The sequence below is a fragment of the Labrus mixtus genome, chromosome 11, assembly GCF_963584025.1.
Source record: "Labrus mixtus chromosome 11, fLabMix1.1, whole genome shotgun sequence".
Taxonomy (NCBI): Eukaryota; Metazoa; Chordata; class Actinopteri; order Labriformes; family Labridae; genus Labrus; species Labrus mixtus.
Genome location: NC_083622.1, coordinates 17,801,142 through 17,821,128, shown reverse-complemented (window position 1 = coordinate 17,821,128; position 19,987 = coordinate 17,801,142). Strand labels below are relative to the sequence as shown.

At 41.8% G+C, this 19,987-nt stretch overlaps 1 protein-coding gene across 1 annotated transcript in view; it reads right to left on the bottom strand.

The window, feature by feature from the left end:
* The window catches only part of itga10 (integrin, alpha 10), a 28,331-nt gene that overhangs the window by 3,096 nt on the left and 5,248 nt on the right, over positions 1 to 19,987 (bottom strand). The window contains exons 2-18 of the mRNA XM_061050487.1: positions 16,602 to 16,713; positions 16,405 to 16,514; positions 16,220 to 16,308; positions 14,160 to 14,274; positions 13,940 to 14,067; positions 13,129 to 13,277; positions 7,078 to 7,228; positions 4,268 to 4,433; positions 3,651 to 3,724; positions 3,423 to 3,567; positions 2,435 to 2,583; positions 2,181 to 2,324; positions 1,824 to 2,030; positions 1,585 to 1,715; positions 1,093 to 1,259; positions 806 to 948; positions 604 to 714 (exon numbers count right to left, since the gene is read on the bottom strand). Of these exons, the coding sequence (XP_060906470.1) occupies positions 604 to 714; positions 806 to 948; positions 1,093 to 1,259; positions 1,585 to 1,715; positions 1,824 to 2,030; positions 2,181 to 2,324; positions 2,435 to 2,583; positions 3,423 to 3,567; positions 3,651 to 3,724; positions 4,268 to 4,433; positions 7,078 to 7,228; positions 13,129 to 13,277; positions 13,940 to 14,067; positions 14,160 to 14,274; positions 16,220 to 16,308; positions 16,405 to 16,514; positions 16,602 to 16,713 (2,291 nt within the window). The remainder of the gene's footprint in view (positions 1 to 603; positions 715 to 805; positions 949 to 1,092; positions 1,260 to 1,584; positions 1,716 to 1,823; positions 2,031 to 2,180; positions 2,325 to 2,434; positions 2,584 to 3,422; positions 3,568 to 3,650; positions 3,725 to 4,267; positions 4,434 to 7,077; positions 7,229 to 13,128; positions 13,278 to 13,939; positions 14,068 to 14,159; positions 14,275 to 16,219; positions 16,309 to 16,404; positions 16,515 to 16,601; positions 16,714 to 19,987) is intronic.

The window sequence follows — 19,987 nt, the reverse complement described above, 5'->3', positions numbered from 1 at the left end:
AGGATGATTTATGGAGACGAGGAAGATAATGTGCCTCAGTAAAGCCATTTTCATACATGCACTGCATCTTTGAACATTTGCAGAAGTTTTGGGGGGGTGAGCTGCAAAAACAAACGGCCAAATTATCCTCCCTAACTTTCCCCCCACACTTTTTCCTGCCAGCCCCTTAGTAAAATGTCGGCAAGACGCTGAGCTGATGTGTGAATGCAGCAGGTATTATTCAGGAAAAGTGACCACGAGAGAGTGGGCGGAGTTAATGACATTAATATCAAGTGACCGGTGAGAAACTGGTAGGATCTTTGTGCACGTAATGAAGCTGGTTCCTACTCTATTCTGCTCGCCAGAATGTTCTTTTTCATAGTGTTGGTCTATGTTTCTTCGTCCGCCATATTTAATTTGTTGTGAACATTACACTTTAGCAGTATCCCTTTCCATTCTCCTGAGGGCCTCCTCTTTCTAGAAGGTTTCTGAATAGCAAAAATCTCCTGTGTTGAGGACCAGGGGATACAGGAAGAATTAGACAGGTTGTTCAGAAATATTGTAGTTGTCAGGCTGCCTGTGTGAAGGGGGCTGATGAAAGCCGTCAGTAAATGTGCTGCTTACAGTTTTCTTGACAGTGGTTGGCCAACCTTCATCCAGCACTGGCCCACTCTCTGTATTGTTGATCTTGAAGCGCAGGGAGAAGCTAATTGGACGGATGTAATCAGCGGTATCCTACAACAAAGACAGAAAACAATGCTTGTGATAAGAAAATTGAGTGTGTTTTTGTTTGAACAACAACAAAACATGATTTTAGGAATCCTACATAGACGTGGAAGGGCAATTTGTGGCAGACAGTTCGTCCCGTGTGAACCGGGACAGCCAGCTGCGTCTGTCTGTTGGAGCTGTCGTCAAAAAGTGCACGAGCAGACAACTTCCTGTCGTCAAGCGTGGCCGACACCCACAGATCTGAGGAGAGAGCAGGTAATTGGGACAGATGGTGAGTGTTGGAATATTCCCACTCCAGTAATTCGTGTGCCTTGCCAATTCACAACACACACAGTCCCTCTAAGAAGGATTAGAGAGGAAGAGTGTACAAATAAAGTGTTATACCAAAGCTGTTGCTGTGTGATCCAGGGGAACGGGAGACAGTTGTGAAGCAGGCGGTGGCATTGAGACAGGCGGACTCTCTGCCTCCCCTCTGGCATGTTTTCTGGATGACGTTGATGGAGTGCGGCTCAAAGGACAGACTCACATTGATCTGGACGATGCTTCGAGAGCTGCACAGAGGAGAGACAGGGCATGATAAAACAGGGTTTATTTGTCAGCCATGTGACACCACAGACATGTAGAAACCAGTAGGGGATGTGAATCTACATAGAGAGAGGAATTCTTTGTGGGTTTGGGTTACTAGATGATTTAAGGCGATGCATTTAAGGTTCCTGTGAGGAGTTATGAAACAAGCTGGGGGGGGGGAGGGGGGCAAAATTGACCCAAACCAAAAGTTTATCACAGGAGCTTTGTTATCCCCATGTGCTCGAGGCTATACAATAAAACATGTTCTTGAAATGCCCTTCCCTTTTCTCCAGACATTGCTCTACACACCTGAGTAGCACAGCACTGCCCTGTGCTCCAACTGCCAAGTCTATCAGCTCATCTCCATCCAAGTCCAACCGAGCACTTATACTGCGGCCAAAATACTGCAGGGAGGGGGAGATCGATGACCCAGCAATACGCTGACATCATGGGAAAGGAAGACACACAAAAAAAAAAAAAAACTAAAATCAGCTTGACTGAATTCTTAAAAACAGAAAGAAACTTTATCGTAGGAAAATGACAAGTACCTGCTTATAATTGTGGATGACGTATATGCCGTTGCCATGGTAGACATAGAGGGCCCCCCTGTGTTCATCCTCCAGTGGGGCTCCCACTAGCAGGTCAGTGAAGCCGTCATGGTTGAGGTCTGGAACGGCCGCGAGTGCGTAACCAAACCTGGCATCCTGGGACTTTTCCTCGGACTTCAGGGTACCGTTGGAGACAAACACCTCCTCCTGGGACACAAAAAAGGGGGAATAGCTAAAGTTTTACGTCAGGTTTTGAGATCAATGATGAGAAAATAACTGAATAAATGCTGTATGTTCTCTGAGTGGTTGCATAGCAATTCATAGGGAGGGAGATGATCAGCGTTACTGCTGTCTTACCCCACTGAGAGTATAAATGTAGACTCTGCCGGCCTCCTTGTTTCCTGAGCCGAGGAACATTGGAGCAGCGACCAGAAGGACATCAGTGATGCCATCCTGGTCGATATCCAGCCCACACACCTCACTGCCATAGTAAGACCCAATCTACACACAGAAACATGCTCTGTCAGATGACTGCCAGCAGGTGGAGCCCTTGCTTTACCCTGCTGCAATAAATAAATAGAAACTGATTTGACTCATGAAGATAGCTTTACCTGTTCTCCATTGAGTGCCTGTACAATGTTGACATCTCCCTCGTCACTGAGCTCAAATAGGATCACTTTGCCTTTGTGTTTGAATCGAGGAGCCCCAGCCACATACAGCCTCCTCCAGTCTCCAACTATCACAGAAGACACTGTGTAACCTGAAAAACACACATAGGTACACATCACGTGAAACTGCAAAGAATCAGTGCCCCACATGTAAGAGTTAAAGAATCAAACTGCTGTTTTTAAATGTTTTAAATCACCACAAACCCATTGGACCTGTGCTGCTGTTAGTGACTATCGTATGTTCAACCTGAACAGAGCGGAGCCAAAGTTTCTCAACCTCATGTTCTTGTTTGTGGTTGCCTCAGTTTGCATGTTTATACAGTTAAAAGTGTGGTCTGTCTGTTTACAGCATGCTGATATAAATCTCTGACGTATGTGATTTGAGAGTTAACTCCACAGGAGAGGTTCATTCATAACTTATGATATAAAATCAGACTCATTTTTTTCGTAATCAAAAAGGGGATGATTAGAAAGGATCACACACATTCTGTAGCTTTTGTTCCATCAAACTGGGCTAGGGGTCGTTTGATTTTTAAAGTGGCAAACTGGTCCCAGTGGCCCAGAAGTTCACAGTTTGGCAGCTTCCTTGTATGTGTTTAGGTTAGTGACAAAATTAGACATTTTCAGATGTAGCTCTGCCATTCAGGATATTTTAAAAGGGGGCTGTCCCTTTTTCTGGATAGTTTAAAGACCAAACTATGAATCGGTTTATTGTTTGGGATGATTTTGGGCTCAGAAGTAATTTTGCATTTTTTTTTATCCTTCTTGAGGATAATTTCGACTGTGTTGCCAGTTTTCTGCCTCATGTGTCTGAGTTTCCAACAAACACATGCATATTCCAGCCTGGTAGAAAATGTTTCATCACTAACACAATAATCTGTCATAGTTATCTACCAACATGCAAAACATGCATTTAATATTTTGCGGGTACCTAAATAAGCAGCATGATTTTTAAGCTCCAGTGGAAACTCGCTTTCAAACGCCTCTCTGGGCGGTATGATGGGTCCGTTGAGCCCTTCCTTCAACACACCACCGTCCCAGTCGTAGGCGCCCACCATCCCGAACAAAATGCCATCCTGAAGAACAGAAAGTGGCATGGATGAGATGGCCAGGTAAACACATACTGTACACTTGACACGGAGATAAAACAGGAACTTACATCCAGTGTGTGTGTGGAGAAGCCAATCTGAGACATCTCCATGTGGAATGAGCTCTGGTTGTAGCCCAGCGTCCCTACAGGCGGAGACAGAAAGCAATGTCAGGCTGCACCTATCTCCACCCATCCTTCCTCTCCATCTCAGGATCTGACCTCGATGGCATCAGAGGCACCCTTACTCACTCTGAGGGACCCCAGGTGGCAGACTTGCCTCACCCTTTCCTCGCCCCCTGTCTCTTCCTGTCTGATTTCCCTTAACATTTTAAAGGGGATCATCACATTTCATCAGCCTTCCTATCCTGTTCCTGAGAATATTGTGACAGCCGTACACTCCCGCTATACCTCCCTCTCCTTTCTTGCTTTCTCGGCAGGTTTACTGTTTATTTTCTCACATGGACTCAATTTTCTTTAACTTTCTAAAAAAACGTTTTAAATATTCTTTCTTCAAGTCCATCGTGTATGTTAGTCTTTCATTCATCTCCTGCTTTCTCAGAGATACTTTAAGCATCTTTTTTAATGTTTGCATTCAAAGAACTGTATCATTGCTGCTTTGGTTTTTTTTGTTTTTAAAGCAGTGCAACTTTCATTCATCCACTGACTCTTTCTTCTGCATCACACACCTTCCAGAGTGAAGATGCGGTCTCCCAGAGCATCCACGATGTCATTGAGCGCAGCTTCATCGGTCACATTGAAAAAGTATTTGTCGTCGGGGTCGGTGGCGATATACTTGATCTCGTTAATGAATGTCTCGGGATCCTGCTGCCGGCGGATGTAATGACCCAAAACCTGAAGCGCAGCGTGAGAGAAAGAGGGGGGGGGGGGCATGAAACAAATAAGCAGTTAACACAGGCTTCATAAAACACTGAGGGATTACACTAGAAGCAGAGAAAGGGTTTGAGAAAGACAGTGAGTGCAAACACACTGGCATGTTTGAGAAGTTATATTTCTAAGGGACAGAGAAGAGAGAAGGGGAGATGACACATGGTTCTTTATGCTTCTTTCAACAGTTTGAAGCTTAGTCAGGTTCCTCTGATTTCAGGGCATCAACGTTTAAAAGTATTTTTTTTTAAACACTATCTTCATGAGAGTCTGAAGAGAGATATCACAGGAGTCTGAGGGAATAGAAGAGAGGGCCAATAGCACCACTACATACTCTCATCCTTACGTTACCTGAACTTCAGGATTTAACCGTGAACTGAAACAAACACACTTCATGGCCCGTGTCATTCACAAGTAATGACCTAAAAGCAACAAATTGACTGGAAATCTCAAAAGCCGAGGAAATGGTAGCTACCAGAGGTTTGTAAATGAGGGGTGCAGGCCTCTCAGAGAGGTGAAGAGATGACTGATGCAGGAGATAGATTGTAGCAGTAGTGGTCTATGTATGGCTTACTGCCTGAAGTACAAATGAGAAAATTCCATAAGAGAAACCAAACCCAAGAATCTCCCCCTGTGACTCCAGCTGCCAAGCAAACTAAGGAAATCCTCTGTTTTCAAAGGGCAGGGGGAGTGAGAGGGGTGTAGTGTGTAACATGAAGACAGACCACGTATAAATATGTACATTCAGAATTCATAGAGGCTGAGAAATTCCACTCAGGCTGCCAAATGTGTCGAGCAGAGAAAGAGAAGAATAAAGACCTTAAAAATATGTTTTCATACATCCATAGCTGAGCATGAACGTCCCCTAAACACACACACTTTCAGCCCCTGTCCTGCCTTAATGTATAAAACACAGTCTATAGTGAGCGCGATGTTGTTTTGAAGGCTCTGCACTCCCCTGTGAAACATTTTCACTGAACACACACAGACAGGCAGCGGCTCAGAGAGCGACACCAAAACATGACCGCTGTTACAAGGAGTGCTCACCTGTCAACGCGCTAAATGATCCGGGAAACGCTCCAAAAAAGACTAAAAAACCTAAAACCCAAAAAACTGCTTTTTCAATGTTTTCTTTTGCTTTTTGCTTTGTCTTAATGCGACTCTCTGCCGTGTCTTTGTAAACTGAAAAGTACTATATAAATCAAATTAATTTGTATTATTATTATTATAACTCTAATTAATGCTCTTTTTTTGCATCCAAGGCTCCCAGAAAAATCTGCTCTACTGATACATTGACTGTCTGTCCCTGGCTTTCTGTTTCCTTCTCTGTAAGTATTCTTTTGTTGACATAGTATAACCTTTTGCTGAAGTCAGGTAGAGTGGTAATTTAAAGAGCTCATAGTGAAATAACCATAACAACCCATTTTAACACAATTTCTGGTTTTCAAGCCAATATCCTCTCTCTGTTTGCACTCATTTCAGCTTCTAAGGGAAACGTTTGCACAAATTACGAAATGAAAACAAATTTTCTCAAACTTCCCACATAGAGCCACACAGTAATAGAAGTTTCACGTTTTTTAAACTATAACTAGCTGAGAAATCTGCTCCCTATGTATTATATGGAGTTAAAATGGATTACATATGTAGCGCTACAGGCAGTGTAAAATACACTTTACTATGTTTTTCGAACACTAATATGTGTCTCTAGTCCAGTGTTTCCCCTAGGTTAACGGGCAGACGGATGTCGACACAAACACTTGAAGGAATCTTGGTGTTCATGCGTTACTTTTAATGACAGCTGTCAGAAAGGTATCCTAAAATGACTTCTTTCCGCCCCCCCTAATATAATGGTAGGGGAAACACTGTAGTCTGTCTACAATCCCCCCACTTATGAGAAAAGTCCATCCTCTCCGTCTTTTGCCTGCTCCACTTTTCAGAAAATGTGTGCTCCAACAGGCCGTGTGGACATTTTCTCATAATGATTCTAAAAATCAGGACTATCAAATTTGATTATTAGTAAGTGGTGACTTGTATCTGATATTCCCCATCCATGAAATACATCTGATGTACATGGTGTACACATATTTGTATGGTGGCATTGTGCCACTCCTTGTTTCTCCATGAGGGTACATGCTCTTTTCCTTTGAGGTTTCAGTGGAGTCTGGATGTTCCCCAGCTATTCTTGTGGGGAGGGGAGGGGTCTGCAACCAGTACTACCTCAAGAGTCCGTCTGCCCCTCTATCACCAAAAACCCCCCGCTCAGTGTGTGTGTGTCAGGGGGGTTAGGTGGGGCTAGAAAGGAAGAGTTTTTGTTCCCACTAGGCTATTTTAGTGCACCCAAGGGGTTCATTTTGTAATTTGGAGATGTTATTTTGGGGGGAGTGGTGGTGGTATTGTGTGGTTGCTTGAGGGTTCAGTTGGTCCCTATACCACAATGTGTGAGGAATGCCAGGGATGCTCTACACACCCAACTAATAATGTGGGATTGTTACTCGTTCATCTCTTAAAATAATTTCCCTCTTTTCATGGTGAGAACATCTCCTGAATCAAAACTGACACCATTAAAAAAAAAAGTCATTTCAAATCATTTTCTTGATGTAGATGTACTCACAGCAATGGCATATCTTGTGATGTTCCTGTTCTCGCACTCCGCGAGAGCATCCGGTAGCTCCTCCCCGTCATGTGACTCTCCGTCTGTCACTACAATCATTACTTTGGTGGCACCATCCCTTGCTCCGCGCTCCGCACTGAAAGCCTCCGTGCTACGAAGAAAAAGAGAGGAGACTGAGATATGACACTTCACGCTAAGTTTGCTGAAACATCCTCCTGAATGATAAAATATGTATCAAGTGTAGCGTATGGTATCGTATGATATGATGCTGGATATTAAGAGAAAAATAGAAACAAAGAGAAGGAGAAGAGAAGTGAAAAACAAGAACTTTAAGAGACTGAAAGTGAGGGAGGATATTGGGATAGTAGCCATGTGGTTCCCCGAAATCTCAAATAAACTCTTCCTGTAAAAAAAAAAACACTTTAAAGGGCTTCTATTAGAAAACAAGTAGCCACTGAAACAGCGACAGAATGGATATAAATTGTAAAGTTGTGTCAAAATCACAACTGGCCCTTTCTAGAACTAAATTAATCATACATTACACACATAAACTAGTTGACTCAAATTGGTCGTTGCATGCAGCTAGCATTTGTCATCGCACACAACAACCGCATCTGTGCATTCCCATCCGGTTGTGCAATGATACAGAGAGGAAACCTAAATGACAAACACACACAAATGGACTCAAGCCGCACCCTGTCTGACTGCAGGAAACCTGTTTTCAGTGGGACCTGCTTCAAGCGTTGAATAGGGTCGGTAAGCCTCAGACCAACATACGCACTCACACACACACACACACACACACACACACACACACACACACACACACACACACACACACACACACACACACACACACACACACACACACACACACACACACACACACACACACACACACACACACACACACACAAACGTGGTGAACTGGGGATAGTAGTCACTGCTCGCGAACTCAGTCATTTTCAGGCCTAACTCCAGCCCTTGTCTAAATATAACATTGTGGTCAGCCGCAAGAAACTCAGAGTTAAAAACAACCGCTTCCCCGATGCAGACTGCAAATTAACATGGGGTGCAGAGAGGGAGAGGGCAGCTGAAAACAGGAGGGAGCAGAGAGGAGAGAGTAACAAAGAGAGAGGTCAAATACAGGAGAAAAAGAAAAGGATGATGGCAGATACGTAAATACTGAGTCTAGAAAAATAAAAAAAATAGTAAGAAAACCGGCAGAGCAGGAAAAAAAGACGACGACACAAAGAAAGGGGCTCAAATTTAACAGGACAATAAAATAGAGTGAAATAACGCCAAATTTTACAACTAAGACTTGCAAATCCCACTCTGATGTGGTATTGCAATTAAGTGATGTATAAATTGAACAAAAAGGGTTGGAAAGAGAGAAGAGAGATATACAAAAGAGGGAGGAAAAATGAGAAAGGGTAATGACAACATGACGAGACATGGGTGATACACACAGGTCAAGAGGGAAGGAAGAATAAAAAAGGTGAAGAGGAAAGAGGAGATGAAAGAGGAGAGAAAGTGAGGGATGCTAATTGGGAGGCCTGGTTGTATTTACAACACATTTTATGGAGTCGCAGCAGTGTGGTAATGACACGGCGCAGTGGTTTGTGAGTGTGCTTTTGTGTGTTTGCGAGTGAGTTAGAGCGTCTCAGACGGGTGGAGCAACATAAAAATCAGAGGCCGAGCCAATTGTAGAGGGTTGTTTGATGTTCATGCATCAGTCTGTCATCTACTCTAAATTCAAAGTGTCCTCTGTTTACTCCATTACTATCATTTACACGTCAACATGACACTGTGTGAGGGTACGAGGCCACTTTAAAACCCTCTGTGCGGGAGGAATTTCAGTCTGTTTCTTTTTCTTTTTTAAAAGTTTCTTTACACATTTATTAAAGCTGAGATCAAGTCCTTTAAACACTTAGTTTGATGTTTGTGAAATGAGCTGTATTCATTTATTTAAATGAATCAGCATTACTCTTCTGCCTGTAAGGTCAACAGGAAGCTACTAGCGCTGGTAACAAAGCAAATAGCAAACATTCATTTGTCAAAAGTATTTTTTGTTTATTGGAAATGTTTCTGTTAGAGCCAAACAGTCAAAATCAAGTAGTGTGTTTTTAGGAAATCCCAGTCAGGTCAAATCTGTCAGAAGTCAACACCTCTGTGAGTGTGCACCGATTGCCCACACAAAAATAAAATCCTCAAAAGCCTCCAGGGCCAAATATTTATAGCCATGTTCACCAAGTGCTCGGGTTAAGTGTTAAGTTTATAATAAGGAAAAGGTCAGGGTAACGGCTTAAGGTCAACAATTTAGGGGAGCGGGTTAAAGTTGAGCTTAAGGGGTAAAAGTGAATGCCCTCAGTATCAGCTCTTTTAAGGGTACTAAAAGAAATGAGTGTGAGTGTGCATCACAATATCTGTCTAAAGCAACAACATGTAGGAATATGGTGCGCTTTTGTGCTCACCGATGGTCTTTGAATGCAACAGCACTGTCTTACTGTAAGACACATATATTGCTGTTACGCCTACCCCACTTAGACAACGTGCATTTGTTTACAAGCAGATGATGTGAAGGCGGCAAAGGCGACTCGAGAAGCTAAACAACCATGTCAACTGACAGGTACATTCATATTACCAGATATTTTCTTAATATGACTCTGCACGCGTCTTCAGCCCTTTGTTTGAAAAACTCTTTGCATGTTGAGTATGTTCATGTGTATGCCATGATATCTACAGGCTGAGGCTAAATGGTTACATCGAAGAGGGTCATTTATTATGCTAGTTGAGATAGGGTTGTAAAAGATGGATAATCATTCTTTTTTTTAATGCAAATCTAAGATATCATTTGGGTTAGAAGACCTTCTGCGTGGTTAAGATGCTAAACATGAGTCAACGATGACCCAGATCACAACACAATGTTTTTAGTCACTGCAATTTGCTGTCAGTTTCCCCTCTTATCACACCTAATCCTTTAACTCATTTTCAGCGCTGTCTGACATTATCCCGCTCAGTCTTCCTCTTTTGTCCCGCTGTCAACATTTTCTTTGGCCAGTTAACTTTGACTCACGTTCACTCACACATCATTCATGTCATAAGCGCCACTGTAAGGCGTCATAAAGTTATAAATTGGCAGAAAATCCGTTCAGAATGCCATATTTTCTTATTCAAATATCAATATTTGGCTCCAGCTTTTCAATAATTGCATCACAAGTCAGGGTGATGATATATATTGCGGAATCATTATTTGGTCCCACTCCTGGAGCATGAAAGGTTCGTCCTTAATATGTGTGTAGGTGTCCCTCAGAGTGCATACTGTAAGTGTCTCTGTATTTTTACAGCTGCAGGAGCGCTACTTGGCTGACCAGGCTGGGTCAGTATGTGCTGCAACTGCAGCCGTGCTGAGCCAGCAGCAGACTGGTCCAGCTCAGCTAATCTCGCTGTTTTTCTACCCCATCACTTTCCTGCCCGGTGCCATTGCTGCTATCTCTCCATCTGTACACTATGTATGTGTGTTTGTGTTAGAGCAGTCACACTGAAAGTAAGTTCTTCGATATTTCCTTCCTTTGATACTCAATTACATCCCTGGCCCAATTTGTTTTTACTATGACTAGTTTAATTAATCCATCCTGTGGCACAATAGTCAAAACATTACACTCTAGCAACCTACTAAAGACTCCTTTGTTTAGTTTCATGACTGCTGAGGAGTCTAATTAGTGTTTGAAACATCTGACACGGTGAGAAAATTAGTGACAGCTGAAGGTAAAGAGAAAAAAGAAAGTGTGTAGTACTGTCTCGGTTTCCAGTCAGTGGTGTTTTAACGCTACAGTAACACTATTTTAACTGGCTCCATTTTCCAGTCACTGCTTTTCAACTACCTTCTAAATTATCCCCCCAAACTTCTCCAACTTTTACCTTTGAATGTACCAAAAAAACAGAAACTCTCCAATTACCTGTATTTTTCTGTGTGAATGTGTGTGCTTGTGTGTGTGTGTGTGTGTGTGTGTGTGTGTGTGTGTGTGTGTGTGTGCTTGTGAGTATGCGCGTCGAGGTTAAACAACCCTCTAAGATACACATTCCAAAAATGGAAGTCGTGGCCACACATCAGGTCTGGGTGTGGTGCTCTATGGGAAATATGACTTTAATAAAGAAAGAATTCTATTTTGAAAAGAACGAGATATTCTAAAACTTAGAGGTTTTCTTTATGCCACTGACCCTTAACCTACAGGGTTGTTTTGTTTAGATTTGAGTTACCAGCTTAAATACCTCCAGGATACTTATACAATATATACAAGAGAAGTCAAGAGGAAGCTGCAGCAGTACTGCTAAGATTTAGTTCAAAGAGTCTGTTTGAAATACAAACAGCAACTCGTGACAGGATATCTGGATATCCATTGTCACTTACATATTGCCAGTTGAAGGCGGGAAATGAATGCCCCTGTTAGACCTCGTCTGAAATGTTTAACTCATAGAGGTGGAATGACGGGGCGAAGTCATTCTGCCCCTCATCTAACTTTAGAGGTAGTAGCAGAGGCGTAACGATGGGAGTCAGAGGTGTTGCAGGGCACTTACTGTAAGCGCTGTGTGTGTGTGCATGACGGCAATATTTTGCCTTTTGCAGAAGCAATGAGCAAGTTTGAAGGCTTGATAATGGATGAACTTTGAAACGCCATTGTGGGATCACACTGCGTGAAGGGTATCTCGTATAAAAACTATATAAACATGAGATTATGTAAGAATTACCAGCCTTACTCTATTGAACTTTTATAAACCTCTGCTGTTTTGTTTTTGTCTAGTTTTGGGAAGCTTCAAGCTGTCAACACAACATTACATTTTTGAAAAGAAGGAACTTTTGATGGTAAGTCAACAGTTAGGAACAGCTTTCTAGTATTTGCATCCTATCATAGTTATATGAAAGCTATATAAATTACATAAAAGGACATTTTCCCCCTTCCTTTAATGTCATTTCTCTGAGAAGAGGAGAAACTTGAGTTATGTAATCTAAGGTGATTGGTCGAGGTTCAAGTTTACACAGATTGGTGGAGCACCTGAGCCATCACAACACTGACTAGTTCTCATGCTTACCATAAATGATCATATTCTCAAAGAAAAATGACTGACAGAGGTGTCTACAGTTTTATTTTCTTAACTTTTCTTTATAAACAGGCAACCTGCAATACACAACAAACACACGCTGACCACCACTTGTTGTTATTATTGTTGTGCTGTTGCTACACCAACCCTTGGCTGTCCCTTTTTTTGCGCTTCTATTGATGGTGCATTTGCAAACAGTAAATAAAGACTGTGGGTTTGTTGTTTACTGTTTGGTTCGAATGTGCCTAGTGATTTACCGACTTCGGCAGGCTGGCATGGCAACAGTGATGGTAAACAGTAGCTCTTTTTTATCCAGAAAACACGCGCAACAATTATTTTGAAGATGTGTTTTTGACAAATCTCATTTCTTTTGAGCTTGTAACTTGGATTCCACCAAACCTTCAATTTGCTAACTTCTCTGTCTGCTCGATGATGTTGGCTGAGCAGCATATCATAGGTCAGGGATTTTTCACGATAAACAACCGTCTGCTTCAAACAGGAAATATATTTGATGAGAACAAAGAAAGTCAACTAAAACTAATAGTTAATGTTTCAGGATGTAAAACCAAAATATTGAGCTGGAAGAGGCTAAAACTGATTTTTAAATGAGGGATTTATGATGACATACAAGTGACTCATTTCACATTAAGCAATATATTAATGCATTCAAATCAAACTATTGATTACAAAAGCTTATGTTACAGTGTTTAATATACTCATTGTATGCTGGATGGATTTATAAACCCAAGGCAGCTTGAAGGGATCTTATTGTTACATCACTAGAAGAACAGTCAAGAAGAAAATTGACCTGATTGTCACTTTAACTACATATTAAAGGGAAAAGCCATAAGAAAAGCAGACGTTTTCCAGTTTGTAATGCACATTTTGAATGATTTTAGTAGAAATAATATGAGCAAGCAAGAGTGAAGTCTCAGTGATTGATGGGCCTACCAGGCCATGTGGATGGCATATGCAGTGCGAGTCTCTCGTCCCTCCTGTCTGCTGATGTTCTTGGCAGCCTCCACCACCTCCTGTGTGGTCTGGTAGTCCTTCAGAGACCACTCATGGACTGCTACCTCGCCGTACTGTAGAATGCCAACCTGATGCCACACACACACACACACACACACACACACACACACACACACACACACACACACACACACACACACACACACACAAACATTGTGTATTTCATTAATGCCACATGTTCATGTTATGCTGGCAGATAGTTGAGGAAAGAAACCTCTCTTCTCAGACTCTCCTTTCTAGGGGGAACTATCATTTTAAGTACCAGTCCTGTTCTTTAAGCAAACAGTGCACTCTGGGAATTTTGAATTCATTCAGAAACCATAAGTATTTCCTTTTCACCTCACGTTGCCTGTTACCCTTACCCCCCACCCTCCCTTTTGAAAACCCAAACCTTCTCTCACTCCTCTTGTTGTTTCACTCAGAATAATGTCCCCATATCCACACATTTCTCCCACTTCCATTCCTCCACAAGCTAGCTCGGCTCATGTCCCTTTACTTTACCGAAGCAATTTATTGTGGTCATATCTGCCAAACTGGCTCTTTATACATGTCACTCTATGCATGTTTTCACTCAGGGGGCCAAGCTTGTCTTACTGATCTGGGCAACAGCTAAGGAGTTCCAGAGGTTTGATTTGGAGACTTGCGAAAAAATTCAAACCCGCAAGTTTCCATTACCAATAATATTTAAGGTAATGCAAATACACAACAACCTCTGTAGTTTTTTTTTTACCTGCATCTGGTCTGGGCTGATGTGAAACTTGCTGAGGATGTTGCTGATGAAGTTCTGGACCTCATACCAGGGGTAGATACTGTTTGAGCCATCCAGCACGATCACAATGTCCATGTATGTGGAGCACCCTGCCACATGTGGGAGTTTAAACACATTTGGTTAGCTAAAACAGGCCTGTGCAGTTCTCTGCCTCAGTGTGGTTGTGAAAATGTGTGGTTACTTTGCGCTGTAGGAGCGAACGTCTCTCTTGGTTCTAGGTCATCGCTGACAGAGGCACAGATGCCGGTGCTGAACATAGATGTACCGCACTCCTGAGACCACAGAGGGGCACATGCCTGTGGAAAACACACACAAACACACACATCAACATCTGTTACATACAAATAAAGTTACTTATTTACTTACATCGGTCTTAAAGGTGAAGCAAATTCAGGAGCAGCTACAGTCAATTTTCAGTGGTTTATGTTTTTAAATGTGTTTGTGTTTCAATTACAGTCATGTAGGTATTTTGACCTTTATCAAAGGTTTTTAACACATAGACAAATGTGCATAAGTGACCCCTAAATAAACAGAAAACTAGAGTAAATGAGAGCAGACGTGGAACGCAAAGAGAACAAGTCAAGAGAGGGAGTAACTCATGGAAAAACTACAATAGTGTGGTTTGGGGGGATAGAAAAATAAGGGAAAGATGGAGAGAGAGAGAAGGAGACTATTGTTGACATGTTGGCAGTCCCTGTTGTCATGAGCGGTTTCAAGGCGCTGGAGCAGCAGACCAGAGACGCAATTTAAATGTGCTTGTGTTAAATGTAGGGGGAGGGTGTGGAGTGTCAGGGCATCATATAAAAAATATTTCTGTCTTCAAAGCACGTTGTTTATTTGGCTTTATATCAAAAAGAGAGCAATAAGGGGGGGGGGGGGATAAAAGAGAAACAGAAAGCAGAAAGCAGAGAAACAAAAAAAGAGGGAGCAAAAGTGGGGTGAACTAGTGGAAGAAAGAGAGAAAGAGAAATATCCTGGTTTTCTTGCCCTGTCATTATGGATGGTTTGTCCTCAGACACAGAGACAGGCAGAACGAGAAGACATGGAGAGAGGATGGAGAGAAAGGAATGAGTGAGAAGAGGGAGAAAAAAAAGCATGAGAGGTGCTATGGCTTTTGGTAGGTCTGTCATTAACAAAGGGCCGGAGACGCATTCCGATCCTGTTTTAGACCTTACCACTAGGGTAAGGATAAACACACAAGGGTGCACACAAGTACACACCACACACACACACACACACACACAATAAAATAGGCTAAGCTGGATGGAGTTCGCAAACTGTACACAACTCCACACTCGAATCAGCAGTAAAAAAAAAACCTGGTGGACACCAAAAACACACAAGAGCACTTGCTTAATGCATACACATAAATACATTATGTTCTAAAGCTCCATAGACACAGTAGCTAACACACAAACACACACATCGGCAGGCTGGCACAGGTAGACATTTGTTGCTCTGCATGCTAGAAGTCCAAAACCAGAGAATAAGGACAGAAGGGTAACAGCAGCATGTGTCCATCAGAGTTAAAAACTGAGATTTAACATACTCAAAGGTTGACTCTAAAGGTTTGACCTTGCTATGTAAACGGTACCTCTTGCACTCTTGCAAAAATTGAAATAAAAACAAAATAAAGCAACACTAAGTGTACTATAGTGGTAATAAATAAAAAAACGACTACACAAACATGCGAGTCGGCATAAATAATTAACACTGAACACATTGTTTACAGTGAACTTGAGTTGTGTTTTGAAAGAGCAAACAGTCCTCACACATTACAAGTAAATACAAATAATGCCATTTAGCACAGTTTGTAATGTTGTATATCTAATTCATTGTTAATCAAATCTTTAAGACTTGAATCTTGACGTATAATTTGCTTCTGTATACTTAACAGACTTGAGATTTTGACTTGGTCAGGTCTTATAATTCTATCAACTGTACCAAATAATCCATGAGAAAATAAATAATAAGGATTTAGATTCTGTAAGCAAGTTATTAGTCACTGAGTTTAACGTTGTTTCTCAGCATATGAATCTCCTAAAAGGTATTCAGGAAGTGCGGGATAAACCACACATGGTCACATCTCAACTCAAATAAAAACAGAGCTGAATCATTCAAACTCTGTCCAGCAAACACAACCTGGTCTGACCACATCCCCTCAGGCTCCCTCACATGAAATCCCCACGATGTAGCAAAATAAAACAGAAAGTCTTGTTTGTCAGTGTCGAAACCACATACCAGGAATCCGTCAGGTGAGTCCGGAGTGAGCGTCATCCCCAGGTGAGAATTCCTCAGGTTTTTAGAAACGTTCTGGAGAGCAGTCTCACCTGAGTTTGATAAACAGAACAGTTTGCTTTACATAAACACATTTTTTTCAGGAGTGATTTTTTTTTTTTTTGGTTGGGAATATTTGTGTCTCTCACCTAAATTGACTTTACTGCAGCTCGAGTTCTTCTCCTCTCCCACAATGCATTTGTACACATCTCCCTTCCTGTTGTTGGGTGGCCCATCCCAAGGAGCACCAACCAGCATCCTTCAACAGAACGACACAGTCAAAGTCCTTTCAGTGGAAGATGTTTAATAACTGTCGCTCTTTCTTTGTCTTTTCACACACACTTACGATTTCTCGCCGTCAGATTCATGCTGTAAAACGGAGAAACCGAACAGTGCGTCCTCGGGACCCGTGAAGATGCGTGGATTCTTCACATCTATGTTGAAACACTGACACAACTCTGAAATACACAACAGAGAAGATGATTACAATTAAAACACAATTTTCACATGAACTTTTTTCACTTGCATTCCCTAAACCCCTTGAACCCCGGTCATGGCATACTCATACTGAACACCCAACTCTGTTACACAAAACTTTGTCTGAATAAGGTTTGAGGAAAAGTTGAAAACTGTCATTAAGATATCTAATACATTTATTTGGCTCAAATATTTCACTTAATATCAATACATTTTAGTTAAAGAGTTGCAGCAAGCTATTACTAATACAGAATAAACTGTAAATGTGGTAATGTCAATCAGTGTGTGATAGGATGACTTTTCCAACCTCAAAGCAACTTAAAAAAATTTGGGTAACTGTATGTTTAAGGAAGATTTTAAACAGTATGCTACTTGTGCATATTTGCTTCCTTTGATACTTTATTGCTACTTTTAGTATATTCTGCCAAGCTGTTTGTTTAATAATGCTAAAACCAGCACACAGATTGCAAACAGGAGGCCATGTTTATCCTGGCTTTGTCAAAAGATGCTGGAATATGAGGGTTTGATATTTGCTAGTTGGATCTTTGAGGACTTTGAGTGTGCTCCCCACCTTATTAGCGCCATTATAAAGAAACATTGTTCTTCCTTAGTCGCATGAAGTTCCTTACCTTAGAATTAATCTAAGGTAAGGAAATAGCAACCCCAGCCTGGCGCTGTGGCTCAGTGGTAGAGTCAGTCGACTCTCAATCATAGGTGGCATATGAATGTGTATTTGGGAGGATTGGTTGATACCGACAGACAGTTTACATAGCAGCCTCTGCCATCAGTTTGTGAATAGGTAGGTGTGACCGACAGACGACTAGAAAAGTGCTATACAAGCTCAAGTCCATTTATCATTTTATTATTCACTGCTGTAATGAGAATGAGAGGGCCAGTGAATGGCGTCAATGCCTTCGTCAACCAGAAACTGGACACACTCTAACGGCATGAGGCTGGGCATTGTCCTGCACCAAGGGAAACCCAGGACCCACTGCTCCAGTGTTAGGTCTAACAATCGCTCTGAGGACTTTATCCCTGTACCTAACAGTAGTCAGGGGGCCATTGGCTATGGAGGTCTACGCAACCCTCCAAGGATATGCCTCCCCAGACCATTACTGACCCATTGCCAAACATGTCATGCTGGATGATGTTACAGGCAGCATAACGTTTACCATGGCGTCTCCAGACTCTTTCAGGCCTGCTCAGTGTGAACCTTCTCTCGTCTGTGGAGAGAGCATGGAGCCAATGGTGGACCTGTCAATTCTGGTGTTCTCTGGTGAATGCCATTTGAGCAGCACGATGCTGGGCCGTGAGCACAGGTCCCACTAGAGGATCGTGACACCCTCATGGAGTCTGTTTCTGACAGATTGGTCAAATGTCAAAAACATGCACACCAGTAACCTGCTGGAGGTCATTTGATGCTGCTCTGTCAGTGTTTCTCCTGTTCCTCCTCGCACAGATGAAGAGATGCTGCTCCAGCACTCCTCGTGTAACTGACTGTCTAATGGTAGCTCCTCCATAGTCTTGAGATCGCTGCGAGACACATCAAACCTTCTTGCAACCCCATGCATGGATGTGCCACCCTGGAGGACCTGGACTATCTATGCAATCTGATTGGGCTGCAGGTTCAGCCTCAGGCTACCAGTTGTGACAAGAGCACTAAGGAAACACAAAACTAGAGAAGAATCAGTCAGGAAGCATGAAGAGAGAGCAATTGTATGTGGCCACCACATGCAAAACCATTTCCTTTTAGGGGGGGTTCTCTTGCTTTTGCCTCTCCATTGCACCTGCTATCACATTCATTCTCATTTGCACCAAAATTGGTGAAATTGATTCACAATCACTTGTGCCACCTTAACAGATGGATGGATATCCCTGAAGTTTAACTGACTGAAGTTTAACTGTGAAGATTTAGTGTTGTAAAAATGTGCTTCTTGACTTCTAACCTTTAATGTAACACAGTGTGCTCACCAGTACTTCAAGTAATTCATAAATAAACATGATTAGCTGAACTACCTTTAGTAACTCCATATTTATAATGAAGATATGAGAGAATTACATTCAAACATGGAGCAGAAAACCGTGTACACAACTGTAAATCTAGAGTGCAGATTATTATTTTCCCTCTTGGCCTTAGGAGAGGGGAATTGGGGGAGGGTTGTGTGTGTGTGTGTGTGGGGGGGGGGGGGGATGCTGGAAAAAAATGGATAAATAGATTGACCAGTGGCCACCTCCGGAAAAAAGGGAGTTCAGTCTGAGGGGAAAGCGGGAAAGGAGAGGGAAGAGAAGAGGCAAGGCAGGGAAGGGTGTGGGTTAGAAAAACTATGTAGTATAGTAAGCCCCCTGTTATGACACACAAGCCTGCCCTTCATACACACAGAGAAGAAATAAGGCAACAAGATGGTAGTCAGACAGTTCAATGAGCTGTTAGAATTAAGGTGTAAACAGAAGCATGAAAACATATTCCAACTGGCAAAATGTAAGAGAAACTGTTTTACAGTCTGACGGGGACAGTCTAAACATATTTCTACATGTGTTAATAATACACACCTTTAGATAAACCATTTAAATGACGAGGATATAAACTGAATGCAATATTTAAAAAAGATTTTACCAACAACCATTCAAAATACAAAATAAAAAAACACTAGGAATATAGGATTTACAAAACCTTGGACACACTTCCAGGTTTTCACCCAGGTAAATTCAATTATTTTAAATCTGGTACACTGAAGAATTTTAAGTTTTTTGAAAACACCAAATGAGCGGCTAAACTCTTCTTAAGTTTTCCTGTCAGGCTGCCTGATGTTATCTTAGGTTACTTAAGTATATAAAGGCTGACATACAAATAAACAATATTTTCTTTTCATTCTTTTTTTTAACTGAAAATATATTCACTTTTAATGGGCCATAGGACTAAGAGTCTACTGCCTTGCTCGTAGCTCTTGCTTTGACCTGAATGCTAAGTTAGCTTACATTCTCAGACAGACAAAACCAACATGCTGATGTTTTGGGTTTTTATGAAGTTGTAACCGTTGTAACAGCCTGTGTAATATCTCAGTCTTTACTTCTTAGGAAGATAATATCTTCTTACTAGCAAATATCCTGAACTATATTAGTGGCTATTGTGATTTTCAAAGCCAGTGTTGGATATCTACAAAATTTGACCTGATGATGGTGCCAAATGGAAAGTCAGGGAATTACCCAAATATCTTGAGTTTATCCTGTGGATTTAGTCTGTGGTGAATTTCTACG